At 45.4% G+C, this 20,764-nt stretch overlaps 1 protein-coding gene across 1 annotated transcript in view; it reads left to right on the forward strand.

Moving 5' to 3' along the window:
* Nucleotides 1–778: 778 nt before the first annotated feature.
* LOC116370620 (glypican-6-like) overlaps nt 779–20,764 on the forward strand; it is a 283,653-nt gene continuing 263,667 nt past the window's right edge. Inside the window, exon 1 of the mRNA XM_031819827.1 lies at nt 779–1,388. Within this exon, the coding sequence (XP_031675687.1) occupies nt 1,229–1,388 (160 nt within the window). The 5' untranslated portion in view covers nt 779–1,228. The remainder of the gene's footprint in view (nt 1,389–20,764) is intronic.

Here is a 20,764-nt window from a genome sequence, read left to right on the forward strand (position 1 = left end):
TGGAAAGCATGGCCAGCCGTAGAAAAATGCTTATTGAAATGTTCTATTATAGTGGATTTATCAGAGCTGACAGTGTTTCCTAGCCTCAGAGCAGTGGGCAGCTGGGAGGAGGTGCTCTCATTCTCCATGGACTTTACAGTGTCCCTGAACTTTTTTGAGTTTGTGTTGCAGGAAGAAAATTTCTGTTTAAAAAAGATAGACTTTGCTTTCCTAACTGCCTGTGTATATTGGTTCCTAACTTCCCATGTTAGTGCCCCTAGTCTTGAGAAAACCCCATGTTAGTGCCCCCTTAGTCTTGAGAAAACCCCATGTTAGTGCCCCTAGTCTTGAGAAAACCCCATGTTAGTGCCCCTAGTCTTGAGAAAACCCCAGGTTAGTGCCCCTAGTCTTGGGAAAACCCCAGGTTAGTGCCCCCCTAGTCTTGAGAAAACCCCATGTTAGTGCCCCCCTAGTCTTGAGAAAACCCCATGTTAGTGCCCCTCTAGTCTTGAGAAAACCCCATGTTAGTGCCCCCCTAGTCTTGAGAAAACCCCATGTTAGTGCCCCCCTAGTCTTGAGAAAACCCCATGTTAGTGCCCCCCTAGTCTTGGGAAAACCCCATGTTAGTGCCCCCCTAGTCTTGGGAAAACCCCATGTTAGTGCCCCTAGTCTTGGGAAAACCCCATGTTAGTGCCCCCCTAGTCTTGAGAAAACCCCATGTTAGTGCCCCCCTAGTCTTGAGAAAACCCCATATTTGCGCCCCTAGATGCTTGGTCGGAGGCAGACCGCCCTATTCCACTCCGTGTTTTGCCGGGTGCTGTGGAGCGGTGACTGGGCTATGAGCCGTGTGTGTCTCGTCCCTGGATTTCTAGTTTCCTCCGTTGACAGAAACACAGAGGCGCTGTATCTAGTAGGGGGTCTAGGGCACAAGTTATATTAACAGAGAGCTCAAGGTGCTGCTTCATGTAGCGGAACGACGTCGGGCTGTTTTACTCAAGGCGGAATCTTGTTCAGAGAGAGAGGACAGGACGAGAGAGAGAGAGATTCTGCTATGAGCTGAATGGATTGAAATAATAAGTTAATTGTGATTTTCGGCTGATAAACATTTGACATTCTGCAGCGAGCAGGGAGAAAGTAAAAATCACGGACGGAAGAGGGAGCATTGCAGACCCTAGTTTCACCGCGCGGATTGACCAGCCGTTCGGGTCGTCTATAACGGATTTATTTCACTTACACGGATTTATTACCGATGACTACAATGTGGAGAGTACGACTGGTGTGTTGCACTTTATCGATGCTGTCCCTGTCATGTGGAGGAGATATTAAAGCGAAAACCTGCAGTGATGTTAGACAAGCATATACCGCCAAAGGGTTCAGTCTTGTCAATGTACCTCATCAAGAAATGTCAGGTAAGAGTGGGGGGGATACATGCCTGTAGAATAATCTACTGTCGGTTTTCTTTCCTTCCATACAAGTTAATTGGTGATGTCTGTTTTCGTTCCTGGCTTGTCTAACAGTTGGCTACAGTAGTTAATGGTATATAACTCCACGAGGTTGCGTCAATTATAATCGCATGAATAGAAGAAGTGCACCTCGGGATATTTCCTACGTCAACCGTTCACACGGGATCGATACAACATGGGATATTACGATCTTATTCCATCCAAAGTATCAGATATCATTTTCTGACAGAACAATCTGCCATAGCTTTGCCTTCAACAGGTTGTTGTACTGTAGGCCTGTAGGTTAACTTCAGCCAGTGTTGCACATCTTGGGGAAAAGCTAGCAGACCACTTGATGATGTTTTTAGAGAGGGTTATGGTTAGAGGGAGATGATGTCTTTAGTTATGGTTAGAGGGAGATGATGTCTTTAGGGAGGGTTATGGTTAGAGGAGATGATGTCTTTAGTTATGGTTAGAGGAGATGATGTCTTTAGTTATGGTTAGAGGAGATGATGTCTTTAGGGAGGGTTATGGTTAGAGGAGATGATGTCTTTAGGGAGGGTTATGGTTAGAGGGAGATGATGTCTTTAGGGAGGGTTAGAGGGAGATGATGTCTTTAGGGAGGGTTATGGTTAGAGGGAGATGATGTCTTTAGTTATGGTTAGAGGGAGATGATGTCTTTAGTTATGGTTAGAGGAGATGATGTCTTTAGTTATGGTTAGAGGGAGATGATGTCTTTAGTTATGGTTAGAGGGAGATGATGTCTTTAGTTATGGTTAGAGGGAGATGATGTCTTTAGTTATGGTTAGAGGAGATGATGTCTTTAGTTATGGTTAGAGGAGATGATGTCTTTAGTTATGGTTAGAGGAGATGATGTCTTTAGGGAGGGTTATGGTTAGAGGGAGATGATGTCTTTAGTTATGGTTAGAGGAGATTATGTCTTTAGGGAGGGTTAGAGGAGATGATGTCTTTAGTTATGGTTAGAGGAGATGATGTCTTTAGGGAGGGTTATGGTTAGAGGGAGATGATGTCTTTAGGGAGGGTTATGGTTAGAGGGAGATGATGTCTTTAGTTATGGTTAGAGGGAGATGATGTCTTTAGTTATGGTTAGAGGGAGATGATGTCTTTAGGGAGGGTTATGGTTAGAGGAGATGATGTCTTTAGTTATGGTTAGAGGGAGATGATGTCTTTAGTTATGGTTAGAGGGAGATGATGTCTTTAGGGAGGGTTATGGTTAGAGGAGATGATGTCCTTAGTTATGGTTAGAGGAGATGATGTCTTTAGTTATGGTTAGAGGAGATGATGTCTTTAGTTATGGTTAGAGGGAGATGATGTCTTTAGGGAGGGTTATGGTTAGAGGAGATGATGTCTTTAGGGAGGGTTAGAGGAGATGATGTCTTTAGGGAGGGTTATGGTTAGAGGAGATGATGTCTTTAGTTATGGTTAGAGGAGATGATGTCTTTAGGGAGGGTTATGGTTAGAGGGAGATGATGTCTTTAGGGAGGGTTATGGTTAGAGGGAGATGATGTCTTTAGGGAGGGTTATGGTTAGAGGGAGATGATGTCTTTAGGGAGGGTTAGAGGGAGATGATGTCTTTAGTTATGGTTAGAGGGAGATGATGTCTTTAGTTATGGTTAGAGGGAGATGATGTCTTTAGTTATGGTTAGAGGGAGATGATGTCTTTAGTTATGGTTAGAGGAGATGATGTCTTTAGGGAGGGTTATGGTTAGAGGAGATGATGTCTTTAGTTGTGGTTAGAGGGAGATGATGTCTTTAGGGAGGGTTATGGTTAGAGGAGATGATGTCTTTAGTTATGGTTAGAGGGAGATGATGTCTTTAGTTATGGTTAGAGGAGATGATGTCTTTAGTTATGGTTAGAGGGAGATGATGTCTTTAGGGAGGGTTATGGTTAGAGGAGATGATGTCTTTAGGGAGGGTTATGGTTAGAGGGAGATGATGTCTTTAGTTATGGTTAGAGGAGATGATGTCTTTAGTTATGGTTAGAGGAGATGATGTCTTTAGTTATGGTTAGAGGAGATGATGTCTTTAGTTATGGTTAGAGGAGATGATGTCTTTAGGGAGGGTTAGAGGAGATGATGTCTTTAGTTATGGTTAGAGGAGATGATGTCGTTAGGGAGGGTTATGGTTAGAGGAGATGATGTCTTTAGGGAGGGTTAGAGGAGATGATGTCTTTAGGGAGGGTTATGGTTAGAGGGAGATGATGTCTTTAGGGAGGGTTATGGTTAGAGGAGATGATGTCTTTAGTTATGGTTAGAGGAGATGATGTCTTTAGGAAGGGTTATGGTTAGAGGAGATGATGTCTTTAGGGAGGGTTATGGTTAGAGGAGATGATGTCTTTAGGGAGGGTTATGGTTATAGGAGATGATGTCTTTAGTTATGGTTAGAGGAGATGATGTCTTTAGTTATGGTTAGAGGAGATGATGTCTTTAGTTATGGTTAGAGGAGATGATGTCTTTAGTTATGGTTAGAGGAGATGATGTCTTTAGTTATGGTTAGAGGAGATGATGTCTTTAGGGAGGGTTAGAGGAGATGATGTCTTTAGTTATGGTTAGAGGAGATTATGTCTTTAGGGAGGGTTATGGTTAGAGGAGATGATGTCTTTAGGGAGGGTTAGAGGAGATGATGTCTTTAGGGAGGGTTATGGTTAGAGGGAGATGATGTCTTTAGGGAGGGTTATGGTTAGAGGAGATGATGTCTTTAGGGAGGGTTAGAGGAGATGATGTCTTTAGGGAGGGTTAGAGGAGATGATGTCTTTAGGGAGGGTTAGAGGAGATTATGTCTTTAGTTATGGTTAGAGGAGATGATGTCTTTAGTTATGGTTAGAGGGAGATGATGTCTTTAGGGAGGGTTATGGTTAGAGGAGATGATGTCTTTAGGGAGGGTTATGGTTAGAGGGAGATGATGTCTTTAGGGAGGGTTATGGTTAGAGGAGATGATGTCTTTAGGGAGGGTTATGGTTAGAGGAGATGATGTCTTTAGTTATGGTTAGAGGAGATGATGTCTTTAGGGAGGGTTATGGTTAGAGGAGATGATGTCTTTAGTTATGGTTAGAGGGAGATGATGTCTTTAGTTATGGTTAGAGGAGATGATGTCTTTAGTTATGGTTAGAGGGAGATGATGTCTTTAGGGAGGGTTATGGTTAGAGGAGATGATGTCTTTAGGGAGGGTTATGGTTAGAGGGAGATGATGTCTTTAGTTATGGTTAGAGGAGATGATGTCTTTAGTTATGGTTAGAGGAGATGATGTCTTTAGTTATGGTTAGAGGAGATGATGTCTTTAGGGAGGGTTAGAGGAGATGATGTCTTTAGTTATGGTTAGAGGAGATGATGTCGTTAGGGAGGGTTATGGTTAGAGGAGATGATGTCTTTAGGGAGGGTTAGAGGAGATGATGTCTTTAGGGAGGGTTATGGTTAGAGGGAGATGATGTCTTTAGGGAGGGTTATGGTTAGAGGAGATGATGTCTTTAGTTATGGTTAGAGGAGATGATGTCTTTAGGAAGGGTTATGGTTAGAGGAGATGATGTCTTTAGGGAGGGTTATGGTTAGAGGAGATGATGTCTTTAGGGAGGGTTATGGTTATAGGAGATGATGTCTTTAGTTATGGTTAGAGGAGATGATGTCTTTAGTTATGGTTAGAGGAGATGATGTCTTTAGTTATGGTTAGAGGAGATGATGTCTTTAGTTATGGTTAGAGGAGATGATGTCTTTAGTTATGGTTAGAGGAGATGATGTCTTTAGGGAGGGTTAGAGGAGATGATGTCTTTAGTTATGGTTAGAGGAGATTATGTCTTTAGGGAGGGTTATGGTTAGAGGAGATGATGTCTTTAGGGAGGGTTAGAGGAGATGATGTCTTTAGGGAGGGTTATGGTTAGAGGGAGATGATGTCTTTAGGGAGGGTTATGGTTAGAGGAGATGATGTCTTTAGGGAGGGTTAGAGGAGATGATGTCTTTAGGGAGGGTTAGAGGAGATGATGTCTTTAGTTATGGTTAGAGGAGATGATGTCTTTAGTTATGGTTAGAGGGAGATGATGTCTTTAGGGAGGGTTATGGTTAGAGGAGATGATGTCTTTAGGGAGGGTTATGGTTAGAGGGAGATGATGTCTTTAGGGAGGGTTATGGTTAGAGGAGATGATGTCTTTAGGGAGGGTTATGGTTAGAGGAGATGATGTCTTTAGTTATGGTTAGAGGAGATGATGTCTTTAGGGAGGGTTATGGTTAGAGGAGATGATGTCTTTAGTTATGGTTAGAGAGAGATGATGTCTTTAGTTATGGTTAGAGGAGATGATATCTTTAGTTATGGTTAGAGGGAGATGATGTCTTTAGGGAGGGTTATGGTTAGAGGAGATGATGTCTTTAGGGAGGGTTATGGTTAGAGGAGATGATGTCTTTAGTTACGGTTAGAGGAGATGATGTCTTTAGGGAGGGTTATAGGAGATGATGTCTTTAGGGAGGGTTATAGGAGATGATGTCTTTAGGGAGGGTTATGGTTAGAGGGAGATGATGTCTTTAGGGAGGGTTATAGGAGATGATGTCTTTAGGGAGGGTTATGGTTAGAGGGAGATGATGTCTTTAGGGAGGGTTATGGTTATAGGAGATGATGTCTTTAGGGAGGGTTAGAGGAGATGATGTCTTTAGGGAGGGTTATGGTTAGAGGGAGATGATGTCTTTAGGGAGGGTTAGAGGAGATGATGTCTTTCCTGCCTAACCCACAGGTAGCCTAACCCACAGGTAGCCTAACCCACAGGTAGCCTAACCCACAGGTAGCCTAACCCACAGGTAACCTAACCCACAGGTAACCTAACTCACAGGTAACCTAACTCACAGGTAACCTAACCCACAGGTAACCTAACCCACTGGTAGCCTAACCCACAGGTAACCTAACCCACAGGTAACCTAACCCACAGGTAGCCTATCCCACAGGTAGCCTATCCCACAGGTAACCTCACCCACAGGTAGCCTAACCCATAGGTAACCTAACCCACAGGTAACCTAACCCACAGGTAACCTAACCCACAGGTAGCCTAACCCACAGGTAACCTAACCCACAGGTAACCTAACCCACAGGTAGCCTAACCCACAGGTAGCCTAACCTACAGGTAACCTAACCCACAGGTAACCTAACCCACAGGTAACCTAACCCACAGGTAGCCTAACCCACAGATAACCTAACCCACAGGTAGCCTAATCCACAGGTAGCCTAACCTTTACTTTACAGTAGTCCATGGTGTCCGATGATGACCTCCAGGTTTCCATGGTGTCCGATGATGACCTCCATGTTTCCATGGTGTTCATATTATAAGTCATATGTATTTGTGAGTGTTGTTAAAACATGTAACATAGTGGTGTGTAGCAGGCCAGTAGGTGTCTCCTTCCACACAGGCCAGTAGGTGTCTCCTTCCACACAGGCCAGTAGGTGTGTCCTTCCACACAGGCCAGTAGGTGTGTCCTTCCACACAGGCCAGTAGGTGTCTCCCTCCACACAGGCCAGTAGGTGTCTCCCTCCACACAGGCCAGTAGGTGTCTCCCTCCACACAGGCCAGTAGGTGTCTCCTTCCACACAGGCCAGTAGGTGTCTCCTTCCTCACAGGCCAGTAGGTGTGTCCTTCCACACAGGCCAGTAGGTGTGTCCTTCCACACAGGCCAGTAGGTGTCTCCTTCCACACAGGCCAGTAGGTGTCTCCTTCCACATAGGCCAGTAGGTGTCTCCTTCCACACAGGCCAGGTTGCTGATACTTATAATAGGGATTTATAACCCTAACTCCTTAAGGCTAGGGCTTAGTTTTAATTCACGCTCTGCCCTTTGGCACGGCACAGATAAGGGTTTCATTATCTGTTGTGTTGTAATCACATTTAGTTTTAATGCAGGAAAGCAGCTTAAAATGTCTGAGTGGAGAGAGGACTGTAGACTGTTCCACGAGAGGAGAGGAAAGTGGAGAAGGAGAGTGGAGTGGAGAAGGAGAGGTGAGGGAGTAGAGGGGGGGAGAGAGAGGAGAGAAACACACGAGGGGCCAGAGACAGTGTTAATCCCTCCATATAAACACTTTGAGAGAGGAGAGGAGAGGAGAGGAGAGGAGAGGAGAGGAGAGGAGAGGAGAGGAGAGGAGAGGAGAGGAGAGGAGAGGAGAGGAGAGGAGAGGAGAGGAGAGGAGAGGAGAGGAGAGGAGAGGAGAGAAACACATGAGGGACCAGAGTTAGTGTTAATTCCTCCATATATGAACACTTTGAGGAGAGAGGAGGAGGGGAGAGGAGAGGAGAGGAGTGGAAGGGAGGGGAGAGGAGCGAAGAGGAGGGGGGAGAAGAGGGGGGAGAGGAGGGTAGGGGAGAGGAGGGAAGAGAAGAGGAGGGAAGAGAAGAGGAGGGAAGAGAAGAGAAGAGGAGAAGAGAGGAGGGTAGAGGAGAGGAGAGGAGAGGAGAGGAGAGGAGAGGAGGGTAGAGGAGGGTATAGGAGAGGAGAGGAGAGGAGAGGAGAGGAGAGGAGAGGAGAGGAGAGGAGAGGAGAGGAGAGGAGAGGAGAGGAGAGGAGGGTAGAGGAGAGGAGGGTAGTGGAGAGGAGAGGAGGGGAGAGGAGGAGAGGGGAGAGGAGGGGAGAGGAGGAGAGGGGAGAGGAGAGGAGAGGAGGGTAGAGGAGAGGAGAGGAGAGGAGGGTAGAGGAGAGGAGGGTAGTGGAGAGGAGAGGAGGGGAGAGGAGGAGAGGGGAGAGGAGAGGAGAGGAGAGGAGAGGAGAGGAGAGGAGAGGAGGGTAGAGGAGAGGAGGGTAGTGGAGAGGAGAGGAGGGGAGAGGAGGAGAGGGGAGAGGAGGGGAGAGGAGGAGAGGGGAGAGGAGAGGAGAGGAGGGTAGAGGAGAGGAGAGGAGATTAGAGGAGAGGAAGGTAGAGGAGAGAAGAGGAGGGGAGGGGAGGGGAGGGGAGAGGAGAGGAGAGGAGATTAGAGGAGAGGAGGGGAGGGGAGAGGAGAGGAGAGAAGCAGGGGCCAGAGTTAGTGTTGATCCATATATAAACACGTTGAGGTTGAAGCTTCATCAGCTAGCAGGGGTTGTTTACTTCATAGTGAATCATGTGCTTTTGAATGAATCCTTTTCTACTCAAGAAGCTCCGTAAACATTAAGTTCACATGGAATCACAGCTCAGGGCCACAGCTTCAGTGATGACTTCCAGTATGGTGAGTCTTACCTCGGTTCTGCTCTATACTGTCAGGTGTTCTCCTCCTCTATACTGTCAGGTGTTCTAATCTATACTGTCAGGTGTTCTCCTCCTCTATACTGTCAGGTGTTCTCCTCCTCTATACTGTCAGGTGTTCTCCTCCTCTATCTGTCAGGTGTTCTCCTCCTCTATACTGTCAGGTGTTCTCCTCTATACTGTCAGGTGTTCTCCTCCTCTATACTGTCAGGTGTTCTCCTCTATACTGTCAGGTGTTCTCCTCCTCTATACTGTCAGGTGTTCTCCTCTATACTGTCAGGTGTTCTCCTCTATACCGACAGGTGTTCTCCTCTATACTGGACAGGTGTTCTCCTCTATACTGTCAGGTGTCCTCCTCTATACTGTCAGGTGTTCTCCTCCTCTATACTGTCAGGTGTTCTCCTCTATACTGTCAGGTGTTCTAATCTATACTGACAGGTGTTCTAATCTATACTGACAGGTGTTCTAATCTAGACTGTCAGGTGTTCTCCTCTATACTGTCAGGTGTTCTAATCTATACTGACAGGTGTTCTAATCTATACTGACAGGTGTTCTAATCTATACTGTCAGGTGTTCTAATCTATACTGACAGGTGTTCTAATCTATACTGACAGGTGTTCTAATCTAGACTGTCAGGTGTTCTCCTCTATACTGTCAGGTGTTCTAATCTATACTGACAGGTGTTCTAATCTATACTGTCAGGTGTTCTAATCTATACTGACAGGTGTTCTAATCTATACTGACAGGTGTCCTCCTCCTCTATACTGTCAGGTGTTCTCCTCTATACTGTCAGGTGTTCTCCTCTATACTGTCAGGTGTTCTCCTCTATACTGTCAGGTGTTCTCCTCCTCTATACTGTCAGGTGTCCTCCTCTATACTGTCAGGTGTTCTCCTCCTCTATACTGTCAGGTGTTCTAATCTATACTGTCAGGTGTCTCCTCTATACTGACAGGTGTTCTCCTCCTCTATACTGTCAGGTGTTCTAATCTATACTGTCAGGTGTTCTAATCTATACTGACAGGTGTTCTAATCTATACTGACAGGTGTTCTAATCTATACTGACAGGTGTTCTAATCTATACTGACAGGGTGTTCTAATCTATACTGACAGGTGTTCTAATCTATACTGACAGGTGTTCTAATCTATACTGACAGGTGTTCTAATCTATACTGACAGGTGTTCTAATCTATACTGACAGGTGTTCTAATCTAGACTGTCAGGTGTTCTCCTCTATTACTGTCAGGTGTTCTAATCTATACTGACAGGTGTTCTAATCTATACTGACGGTGTTCTAATCTATACTGACAGGTTTCTAATCTAGACTGTCAGGTGTTCTCCTCTATACTGTCAGGTGTTCTATCTATACTGACAGGTGTTCTAATCTATACTGTCAGGTGTTCTAATCTATACTGACAGGTTTTCTCCTCTATACTGTCAGGTGTTCTAATCTATACTGACAGGTGTTCTGCTCTATACTGTCAGGTGTTCTAATCTATACTTCAGGTGTCCTCCTCCTCTATACTGTCAGGTGTTCTCCTCTATACTGTCAGGTGTTCTCCCCTATACTGTCAGGTGTTCTCCTCCTCTATACTGTCAGGTGTTCTCCTCCTCTATACTGTCAGGTGTCCTCCTCTATACTGTCAGGTGTTCTCCTCTATACTGTCAGTGTTCTCCTCTATACTGACAGGTGTTCTCCTCCTCTATACTGTCAGGTGTTCTAATCTATACTGACAGGTGTTCTGCTCTATACTGACAGGTGTTCTAATCTATACTGACAGGTGTTCTAATCTATACTGACAGGTGGTTCTCCTCTATACTGTCAGGTGTCCTCCTCCTCTATACTGTCAGGTGTTCTCCTCTATACTGTCAGGTGTTCTCCTCTATACTGACAGGTGTTTCTCCTCCTCTATACTGTCAGGTGTTCTAATCTATACTGACAGGTGTTCTCCTCCTCTATACTGTCAGGTGTTCTCCTCTATACTGTCAGATGTTCTAATCTATACTGTCAGGTGTTCTCCTCTATACTGTCAGGTGTTCTAATCTATACTGTCAGGTGTCTCCTCTATACTGTCAGGTGTTCTCCTCTATACTGTCAGGTGTTCTCCTCTTATACTGTCAGGTGTTCTCCTCTATACTGTCAGGTGTTCTCCTCCTCTATACTGTCAGGTGTTCTCCTCCTCTATACTGTCAGGTGTTCTCCTCCTCTATACTGTCAGGTGTTCTCCTCTATACTGTCAGGTGTTCTCCTCTATACTGTCAGGTGTTCTCCTCTATACTGTCAGGTGGTGTCTAATCTATACTGACAGGTGTTCTAATCTATACTGACAGGTGTTCTAATCTATACTGACAGGTGTTCTAATCTATACTGACAGGTGTTCTAATCTATACTGACAGGTGTTCTAATCTTACTGACAGGTGTTCTAATCTAGACTGTCAGGTGTTCTCCTCTATACTGTCAGGTGTTCTAATCTATACTGACAGGTGTTCTAATCTATACTGACAGGTGTTCTAATCTATACTGACAGGTGTTCTAATCTAGACTGTCAGGGTGTTCTCCTCTATACTGTCAGGTGTTCTAATCTATACTGACAGGTGTTCTAATCTATACTGTCAGGTGTTCTAATCTATACTGAAGGTGTTCTCCTCTATACTGTCAGGTGTTCTAATCTATACTGACAGGTGTTCTGCTCTATACTGTCAGGTGTTCTAATCTATACTGTCAGGGTGTCCTCCTCCTCTATACTGTCAGGTTGTTCTCCTCTATACTGTCAGGTGTTCTCCCCTATACTGTCAGGTGTTCTCCTCCTCTATACTGTCAGGTGTTCTCCTCCTCTATACTGTCAGGTGTCCTCCTCTATTACTGTCAGGTGTTCTCCTCTATACTGTCAGTGTTCTCCTCTATACTGACAGGTGTTCTCCTCCTCTATACTGTCAGGTGTTCTAATCTATACTGACAGGTGTTCTGCTCTATACTGACAGGTGTTCTAATCTATACTGACAGGTGTTCTAATCTATACTGACAGGTGTTCTCCTCTATACTGTCAGGTGTCCTCCTCCTCTATACTGGCAGGTGTTCTCCTCCTCTATACTGTCAGGTGTTCTCCTCCTCTATACTGTCAGGTGTTCTCCTCCTCTATACTGTCAGGTGTCCTCCTCTATACTGTCAGGTGTTCTCCTCTATACTGTCAGGTGTTCTCCTCTATACTGACAGGTGTTCTCCTCCTCTATTACTGTCAGGTGTTCTAATCTATACTGACAGGTGTTTCTGCCTCTATACTGACAGGTGTTCTAATCTATACTGACAGGTGTTCTAATCTATACTGACAGGTGTTCTCCTCTATACTGTCAGGTGTCCTCCTCCTCTATACTGTCAGGTGTTCTCCTCTATACTGTCAGGTGTTCTCCTCTATACTGACAGGTGTTCTCCTCCTCTATACTGTCAGGTGTTCTAATCTATACTGACAGGTGTTCTCCTCCTCTATACTGTCAGGTGTTCTCCTCTATACTGTCAGATGTTCTAATCTATACTGTCAGGTGTTCTCCTCTATACTGTCAGGTGTTCTAATCTATACTGTCAGGTGTCCTCCTCTATACTGTCAGGTGTTCTCCTCTATACTGTCAGGTGTTCTCCTCTATACTGTCAGGTGTTCTCCTCTATACTGTCAGGTGTTCTCCTCCTCTATACTGTCAGGTGTTCTCCTCCTCTATACTGTCAGGTGTTCTCCTCTATACTGTCAGGTGTTCTCCTCTATACTGTCAGGTGTTCTCCTCTATACTGTCAGGTGTTCTCCTCTATACTGTCAGGTGTTCTCCTCTATACTGTCAGGTGTTCTAATCTATACTGACAGGTGTCCTCCTCCTCTATACTGTCAGGTGTTCTCCTCTATACTGTCAGGTGTTCTCCTCTATACTGTCAGGTGTTCTCCTCTATACTGTCAGGTGTTCTCCTCCTCTATCTGTCAGGTGTCCTCCTCTATACTGTCAGGTGTTCTCCTCCTCTATACTCTCAGGTGTTCTAATCTATACTGTCAGGTGTTCTCCTCTATACTGACAGGTGTTCTCCTCCTCTATACTGTCAGGTGTTCTAATCTATACTGTCAGGTGTTCTAATCTATACTGACAGGTGTTCTAATCTATACTGACAGGTGTTCTAATCTATACTGACAGGTGTTCTAATCTATACTGACAGGTGTTCTAATCTATACTGACAGGTGTTCTAATCTATACTGACAGGTGTATAATCTATACTGACAGGTGTTCTAATAGACTGTCAGTGTTCTCCTCTATACTGTCAGGTGTTCTAATCTATACTGACAGGTGTTCTAATCTATACTGACAGGTGTTTCTAATCTATATTGACAGGTGTTCTAATCTAGACTGTCAGTTGTTCTCCTCTATACTGCAGGTGTTCTCCTCCTCTATACTGTCAGGTGTTCTAAATCTATACTGACAGGTGTTCTAATCTATACTGTCAGTTGTTCTAAATCTATACTGTCAGGTGTTCTCCTCCTCTATACTGTCAGGTGTTCTCCTCTATACTGACAGGTCTTCTCCTCCTCTATACTGTCAGGTGTTCTCCTCTATACTGACAGGTGTTCTGCTCTATACTGACAGGTGTTCTAATCTATACTGACAGGTGTTCTCCTCTATACTGTCAGGTGTTCTCCTCTATACTGTCAGGTGTTCTCCTCTATACTGTCAGGTGTTCTCCTCCTCTATACTGTCAGGTGTTCTCCTCCTCTATACTGTCAGGTGTCCTCCTCTATACTGTCAGGTGTTCTCCTCTATACTGTCAGGTGTTCTCCTCTATACTGACAGGTGTTCTCCTCCTCTATACTGTCAGGTGTTCTAATCTATACTGACAGGTGTTCTGCTCTATACTGACAGGTGTTCTGCTCCTCTATACTGTCAGGTGTTCTCCTCTATACTGTCAGGTGTTCTCCTCCTCTATACTGTCAGGTGTCCTCCTCCTCTATACTGTCAGGTGTTCTCCTCTATACTGTCAGGTGTCCTCCTCTATACTGTCAGGTGTTCTCCTCCTCTATACTGTCAGGTGTCCTCCTCCTCTATACTGTCAGGTGTTCTCCTCTATACTGTCAGGTGTTCTCCTCTATACTGTCAGGTGTTCTCCTCTATACTGTCAGGTGTTCTAATCTATACTGTCAGGTGTCCTCCTCTATACTGTCAGGTGTTCTCCTCCTCTATACTGTCAGGTGTTCTCCTCCTCTATACTGTCAGGTGTTCTCCTCTATACTGTCAGGTGTTCTCCTCTATACTGTCAGGTGTTCTCCTCCTCTATACTGTCAGGTGTTCTCCTCCTCTATACTGTCAGGTGTTCTAATCTATACTGTCAGGTGTTCTCCTCCTCTATACTGTCAGGTGTTCTCCTCTATACTGTCAGGTGTTCTCCTCCTCTATACTGTCAGGTGTTCTCCTCCTCTATACTGTCAGGTGTTCTCCTCTATACTGTCAGGTGTTCTTCTCCTCTATACTGTCAGGTGTTCTCCTCTATACTGTCAGGTGTTCTCCTCTATACTGTCAGGTGTTCTCCTCTATACTGTCAGGTGTTCTCCTCTATACTGTCAGGTGTTCTCCTCCTCTATACTGTCAGGTGTTCTCCTCCTCTATACTGTCAGGTGTTCTCCTCCTCTATACTGTCAGGTGTCCTCCTCTATACTGTCAGGTGTTCTCCTCTATACTGTCAGGTGTTCTCCTCTATACTGTCAGGTGTTCTCCTCCTCTATACTGTCAGGTGTTCTCCTCCTCTATACTGTCAGGTGTTCTCCTCTATACTGTCAGGTGTTCTCCTCTATACTGTCAGGTGTTCTCCTCTATACTGTCAGGTGTTCTCCTCTATACTGTCAGGTGTTCTCCTCTATACTGTCAGGTGTTCTCCTCCTCTATACTGTCAGGTGTTCTCCTCCTCTATACTGTCAGGTGTTCTCCTCTATACTGTCAGGTGTTCTCCTCTATACTGTCAGGTGTTCTCCTCTATACTGTCAGGTGTTCTCCTCCTCTATACTGTCAGGTGTTCTCCTCCTCTATACTGTCAGGTGTTCTCCTCCTCTATACTGTCAGGTGTTCTCCTCTATACTGTCAGGTGTTCTCCTCCTCTATACTGTCAGGTGTTCTCCTCCTCTATACTGTCAGGTGTTCTCCTCCTCTATACTGTCAGGTGTCCTCCTCCTCTATACTGTCAGGTGTTCTCCTCTATACTGTCAGGTGTTCTCCTCCTCTATACTGTCAGGTGTTCTCCTCTATACTGTCAGGTGTTCTCCTCTATACTGTCAGGTGTTCTCCTCCTCTATACTGTCAGGTGTTCTCCTCCTCTATACTGTCAGGTGTTCTAATCTATACTGTCAGGTGTCCTCCTCTATACTGTCAGGTGTTCTCCTCCTCTATACTGTCAGGTGTCCTCCTCCTCTATACTGTCAGGTGTTCTCCTCTATACTGTCAGGTGTTCTCCTCTATACTGTCAGGTGTTCTCCTCCTCTATACTGTCAGGTGTTCTCCTCCTCTATACTGTCAGGTGTTCTAATCTATACTGTCAGGTGTTCTCCTCCTCTATACTGTCAGGTGTTCTCCTCTATACTGTCAGGTGTTCTCCTCTATACTGTCAGGTGTTCTCCTCTATACTGTCAGGTGTTCTCCTCTATACTGTCAGGTGTTCTCCTCCTCTATACTGTCAGGTGTTCTCCTCTATACTGTCAGGTGTTCTTCTCCTCTATACTGTCAGGTGTTCTCCTCTATACTGACAGGTGTTCTCCTCTATACTGTCAGGTGTTCTCCTCTATACTGACAGGTGTTCTCCTCCTCTATACTGTCAGGTGTTCTCCTCCTCTATACTGTCAGGTGTTCTCCTCCTCTATACTGTCAGATGTCCTCCTCTATACTGTCAGGTGTTCTCCTCTATACTGTCAGGTGTTCTCCTCTATACTGTCAGGTGTTCTCCTCCTCTATACTGTCAGGTGTTCTCCTCCTCTATACTGTCAGGTGTTCTCCTCCTCTATACTGTCAGGTGTTCTCCTCTATACTGTCAGGTGTTCTCCTCTATACTGTCAGGTGTTCTCCTCTATACTGTCAGGTGTTCTCCTCTATACTGTCAGGTGTTCTCCTCTATACTGTCAGGTGTTCTCCTCCTCTATACTGTCAGGTGTTCTCCTCTATACTGTCAGGTGTTCTCCTCTATACTGTCAGGTGTTCTCCTCCTCTATACTGTCAGGTGTTCTCCTCCTCTATACTGTCAGGTGTTCTCCTCCTCTATACTGTCAGGTGTTCTCCTCTATACTGTCAGGTGTTCTCCTCTATACTGTCAGGTGTTCTCCTCCTCTATACTGTCAGGTGTTCTCCTCTATACTGTCAGGTGTTCTCCTCCTCTATACTGTCAGGTGTTCTCCTCTATACTGTCAGGTGTTCTCCTCCTCTATACTGTCAGGTGTTCTCCTCTATACTCTCAGGTGTTCTCCTCCTCTATACTGTCAGGTGTTCTAATCTATACTGTCAGGTGTTCTCCTCCTCTATACTGTCAGGTGTTCTCCTCTATACTGTCAGGTGTTCTCCTCCTCTATACTGTCAGGTGTCCTCCTCTATACTGTCAGGTGTTCTCCTCTATACTGTCAGGTGTTCTCCTCTATACTGTCAGGTGTTCTCCTCCTCTATACTGTCAGGTGTTCTCCTCTATACTGTCAGGTGTTCTCCTCTATACTGTCAGGTGTTCTCCTCTATACTGTCAGGTGTTCTCCTCTATACTGTCAGGTGTTCTCCTCTATACTGTCAGGTGTTCTCCTCTATACTGTCAGGTGTTCTCATCCTCTATACTGTCAGGTGTTCTCCTCTATACTGTCAGGTGTTCTCCTCCTCTATACTGTCAGGTGTTCTCCTCTATACTGTCAGGTGTTCTTCTCCTCTATACTGTCAGGTGTTCTCCTCCTCTATACTGTCAGGTGTTCTCCTCCTCTATACTGTCAGGTGTCCTCCTCTATACTGTCAGGTGTTCTCCTCTATACTGTCAGGTGTTCTCCTCTATACTGTCAGGTGTTCTCCTCCTCTATACTGTCAGGTGTTCTCCTCCTCTATACTGTCAGGTGTTCTCCTCCTCTATACTGTCAGGTGTTCTCCTCCTCTATACTGTCAGGTGTTCTCCTCTATACTGTCAGGTGTTCTCCTCTATACTGTCAGGTGTTCTCCTCCTCTATACTGTCAGGTGTTCTCCTCCTCTATACTGTCAGGTGTTCTCCTCTATACTGTCAGGTGTTCTCCTCCTCTATACTGTCAGGTGTTCTCCTCTATACTGTCAGGTGTTCTCCTCCTCTATACTGTCAGGTGTTCTCCTCTATACTGTCAGGTGTTCTCCTCCTCTATACTGTCAGGTGTTCTCCTCCTCTATACTGTCAGGTGTTCTCCTCCTCTATACTGTCAGGTGTTCTCCTCCTCTATACTGTCAGGTGTTCTCCTCCTCTATACTGTCAGGTGTTCTCCTCCTCTATACTGTCAGGTGTTCTCCTCTATACTGTCAGGTGTTCTCCTCTATACTGTCAGGTGTTCTCCTCCTCTATACTGTCAGGTGTTCTCCTCCTCTATACTGTCAGGTGTTCTCCTCTATACTGTCAGGTGTTCTCCTCTATACTGTCAGGTGTTCTCCTCCTCTATACTGTCAGGTGTTCTCCTCTATACTGTCAGGTGTTCTCCTCCTCTATACTGTCAGGTGTTCTCCTCTATACTGTCAGGTGTTCTCCTCTATACTGTCAGGTGTTCTCCTCCTCTATACTGTCAGGTGTTCTCCTCTATACTGTCAGGTGTTCTTCTCCTCTATACTGTCAGGTGTTCTCCTCCTCTATACTGTCAGGTGTTCTCCTCTATACTGTCAGGTGTTCTCCTCCTCTATACTGTCAGGTGTTCTCCTCCTCTATACTGTCAGGTGTTCTCCTCCTCTATACTGTCAGGTGTTCTCCTCTATACTGTCAGGTGTTCTCCTTCTCTATACTGTCAGGTTTTCTCCTCTATACTGTCAGGTGTTCTCCTCTATACTGTCAGGTGTTCTCTTCCTCTATACTGTCAGGTGTTCTCCTCCTCTATACTGTCAGGTGTTCTCCTCTATACTGTCAGGTGTTCTCCTCTATACTGTCAGGTGTTCTCCTCCTCTATACTGTCAGGTGTTCTCCTCTATACTGTCAGGTGTTCTTCTCCTCTATACTGTCAGGTGTTCTCCTCTATACTGACAGGTGTTCTCCTCTATACTGTCAGGTGTTCTCCTCTATACTGTCAGGTGTTCTTCTCCTCTATACTGTCAGGTGTTCTCCTCTATACTGTCAGGTGTTCTCCTCTATACTGTCAGGTGTTCTCCTCTATACTGACAGGTGTTCTCCTCCTCTATACTGTCAGGTGTTCTCCTCCTCTATACTGTCAGGTGTTCTCCTCCTCTATACTGTCAGGTGTCCTCCTCTATACTGTCAGGTGTTCTCCTCTATACTGTCAGGTGTTCTCCTCTATACTGTCAGGTGTTCTCCTCCTCTATACTGTCAGGTGTTCTCCTCCTCTATACTGTCAGGTGTTCTCCTCTATACTGTCAGGTGTTCTCCTCTATACTGTCAGGTGTTCTCCTCTATACTGTCAGGTGTTCTCCTCTATACTGTCAGGTGTTCTCCTCTATACTGTCAGGTGTTCTCCTCTATACTGTCAGGTGTTCTCCTCCTCTATACTGTCAGGTGTTCTCCTCTATACTGTCAGGTGTTCTCCTCTATACTGTCAGGTGTTCTCCTCCTCTATACTGTCAGGTGTTCTCCTCCTCTATACTGTCAGGTGTTCTCCTCCTCTATACTGTCAGGTGTTCTCCTCTATACTGTCAGGTGTTCTCCTCTATACTGTCAGGTGTTCTCCTCCTCTATACTGTCAGGTGTTCTCCTCCTCTATACTGTCAGGTGTTCTCCTCCTCTATACTGTCAGGTGTTCTCCTCTATACTGTCAGGTGTTCTCCTCCTCTATACTGTCAGGTGTTCTCCTCTATACTGTCAGGTGTTCTCCTCCTCTATACTGTCAGGTGTTCTCCTCTATACTGTCAGGTGTTCTCCTCCTCTATACTGTCAGGTGTTCTCCTCTATACTGTCAGGTGTTCTCCTCCTCTATACTGTCAGGTGTTCTCCTCTATACTGTCAGGTGTTCTCCTCTATACTGTCAGGTGTTCTCCTCTATACTGTCAGGTGTTCTCCTCCTCTATACTGTCAGGTGTTCTCCTCTATACTGTCAGGTGTTCTCCTCTATACTGTCAGGTGTTCTCCTCTATACTGTCAGGTGTTCTCCTCTATACTGTCAGGTGTTCTCCTCTATACTGTCAGGTGTTCTCCTCTATACTGTCAGGTGTTCTCATCCTCTATACTGTCAGGTGTTCTCCTCTATACTGTCAGGTTTTCTCCTCCTCTATACTGTCAGGTGTTCTCCTCTATACTGTCAGGTGTTCTTCTCCTCTATACTGTCAGGTGTTCTCCTCCTCTATACTGTCAGGTGTTCTCCTCCTCTATACTGTCAGATGTCCTCCTCTATACTGTCAGGTGTTCTCCTCTATACTGTCAGGTGTTCTCCTCTATACTGTCAGGTGTTCTCCTCCTCTATACTGTCAGGTGTTCTCCTCCTCTATACTGTCAGGTGTTCTCCTCCTCTATACTGTCAGGTGTTCTCCTCTATACTGTCAGGTGTTCTCCTCTATACTGTCAGGTGTTCTCCTCTCTATACTGTCAGGTGTTCTCCTCCTCTATACTGTCAGGTGTTCTCCTCTATACTGTCAGGTGTTCTCCTCCTCTATACTGTCAGGTGTTCTCCTCTATACTGTCAGGTGTTCTCCTCCTCTATACTGTCAGGTGTTCTCCTCTATACTGTCAGGTGTTCTCCTCCTCTATACTGTCAGGTGTTCTCCTCCTCTATACTGTCAGGTGTTCTCCTCTCTATACTGTCAGGTGTTCTCCTCCTCTATACTGTCAGGTGTTCTCCTCCTCTATACTGTCAGGTGTTCTCCTCCTCTATACTGTCAGGTGTTCTCCTCCTCTATACTGTCAGGTGTTCTCCTCCTCTATACTGTCAGGTGTTCTCCTCTATACTGTCAGGTGTTCTCCTCTATACTGTCAGGTGTTCTCCTCCTCTATACTGTCAGGTGTTCTCCTCCTCTATACTGTCAGGTGTTCTCCTCTATACTGTCAGGTGTTCTCCTCTATACTGTCAGGTGTTCTCCTCCTCTATACTGTCAGGTGTTCTCCTCTATACTGTCAGGTGTTCTCCTCCTCTATACTGTCAGGTGTTCTCCTCTATACTGTCAGGTGTTCTCCTCCTCTATACTGTCAGGTGTTCTCCTCTATACTGTCAGGTGTTCTTCTCCTCTATACTGTCAGGTGTTCTCCTCCTCTATACTGTCAGGTGTTCTCCTCTATACTGTCAGGTGTTCTCCTCTATACTGTCAGGTGTTCTCCTCCTCTATACTGTCAGGTGTTCTCCTCCTCTATACTGTCAGGGGTTCTCCTCTATACTGTCAGGTGTTCTCCTTCTCTATACTGTCAGGTTTCTGTCTCTTATATACATCTAGATGTGTATAAGAGACAGCCTCTATACTGTCAGGTGTTCTCCTCTATACTGTCAGGTGTTCTCCTCCTCTATACTGTCAGGTGTTCTCCTCCTCTATACTGTCAGGTGTTCTCCTCTATACTGTCAGGTGTTCTCCTCTATACTGTCAGGTGTTCTCCTCTATACTGTCAGGTGTTCTCCTCCTCTATACTGTCAGGTGTTCTCCTCCTCTATACTGTCAGGTGTTCTCCTCCTCTATACTGTCAGGTGTTCTCCTCTATACTGTCAGGTGTTCTCCTCCTCTATACTGTCAGGTGTTCTCCTCTATACTGTCAGGTGTTCTCCTCTATACTGTCAGGTGTTCTCCTCCTCTATACTGTCAGGTGTTCTCCTCTATACTGTCAGGTGTTCTCCTCTATACTGTCAGGTGTTCTCCTCCTCTATACTGTCAGGTGTTCTCCTCTATACTGTCAGGTGTTCTCCTCCTCTATACTGTCAGGTGTTCTCCTCCTCTATACTGTCAGGTGTTCTCCTCTATACTGTCAGGTGTTCTCCTCTATACTGTCAGGTGTTCTCCTCTATACTGTCAGGTGTTCTCCTCCTC

Source organism: Oncorhynchus kisutch, unplaced genomic scaffold (genome assembly GCF_002021735.2).
Source record: "Oncorhynchus kisutch isolate 150728-3 unplaced genomic scaffold, Okis_V2 scaffold2673, whole genome shotgun sequence".
Lineage (NCBI taxonomy): Eukaryota > Metazoa > Chordata > Actinopteri > Salmoniformes > Salmonidae > Oncorhynchus > Oncorhynchus kisutch.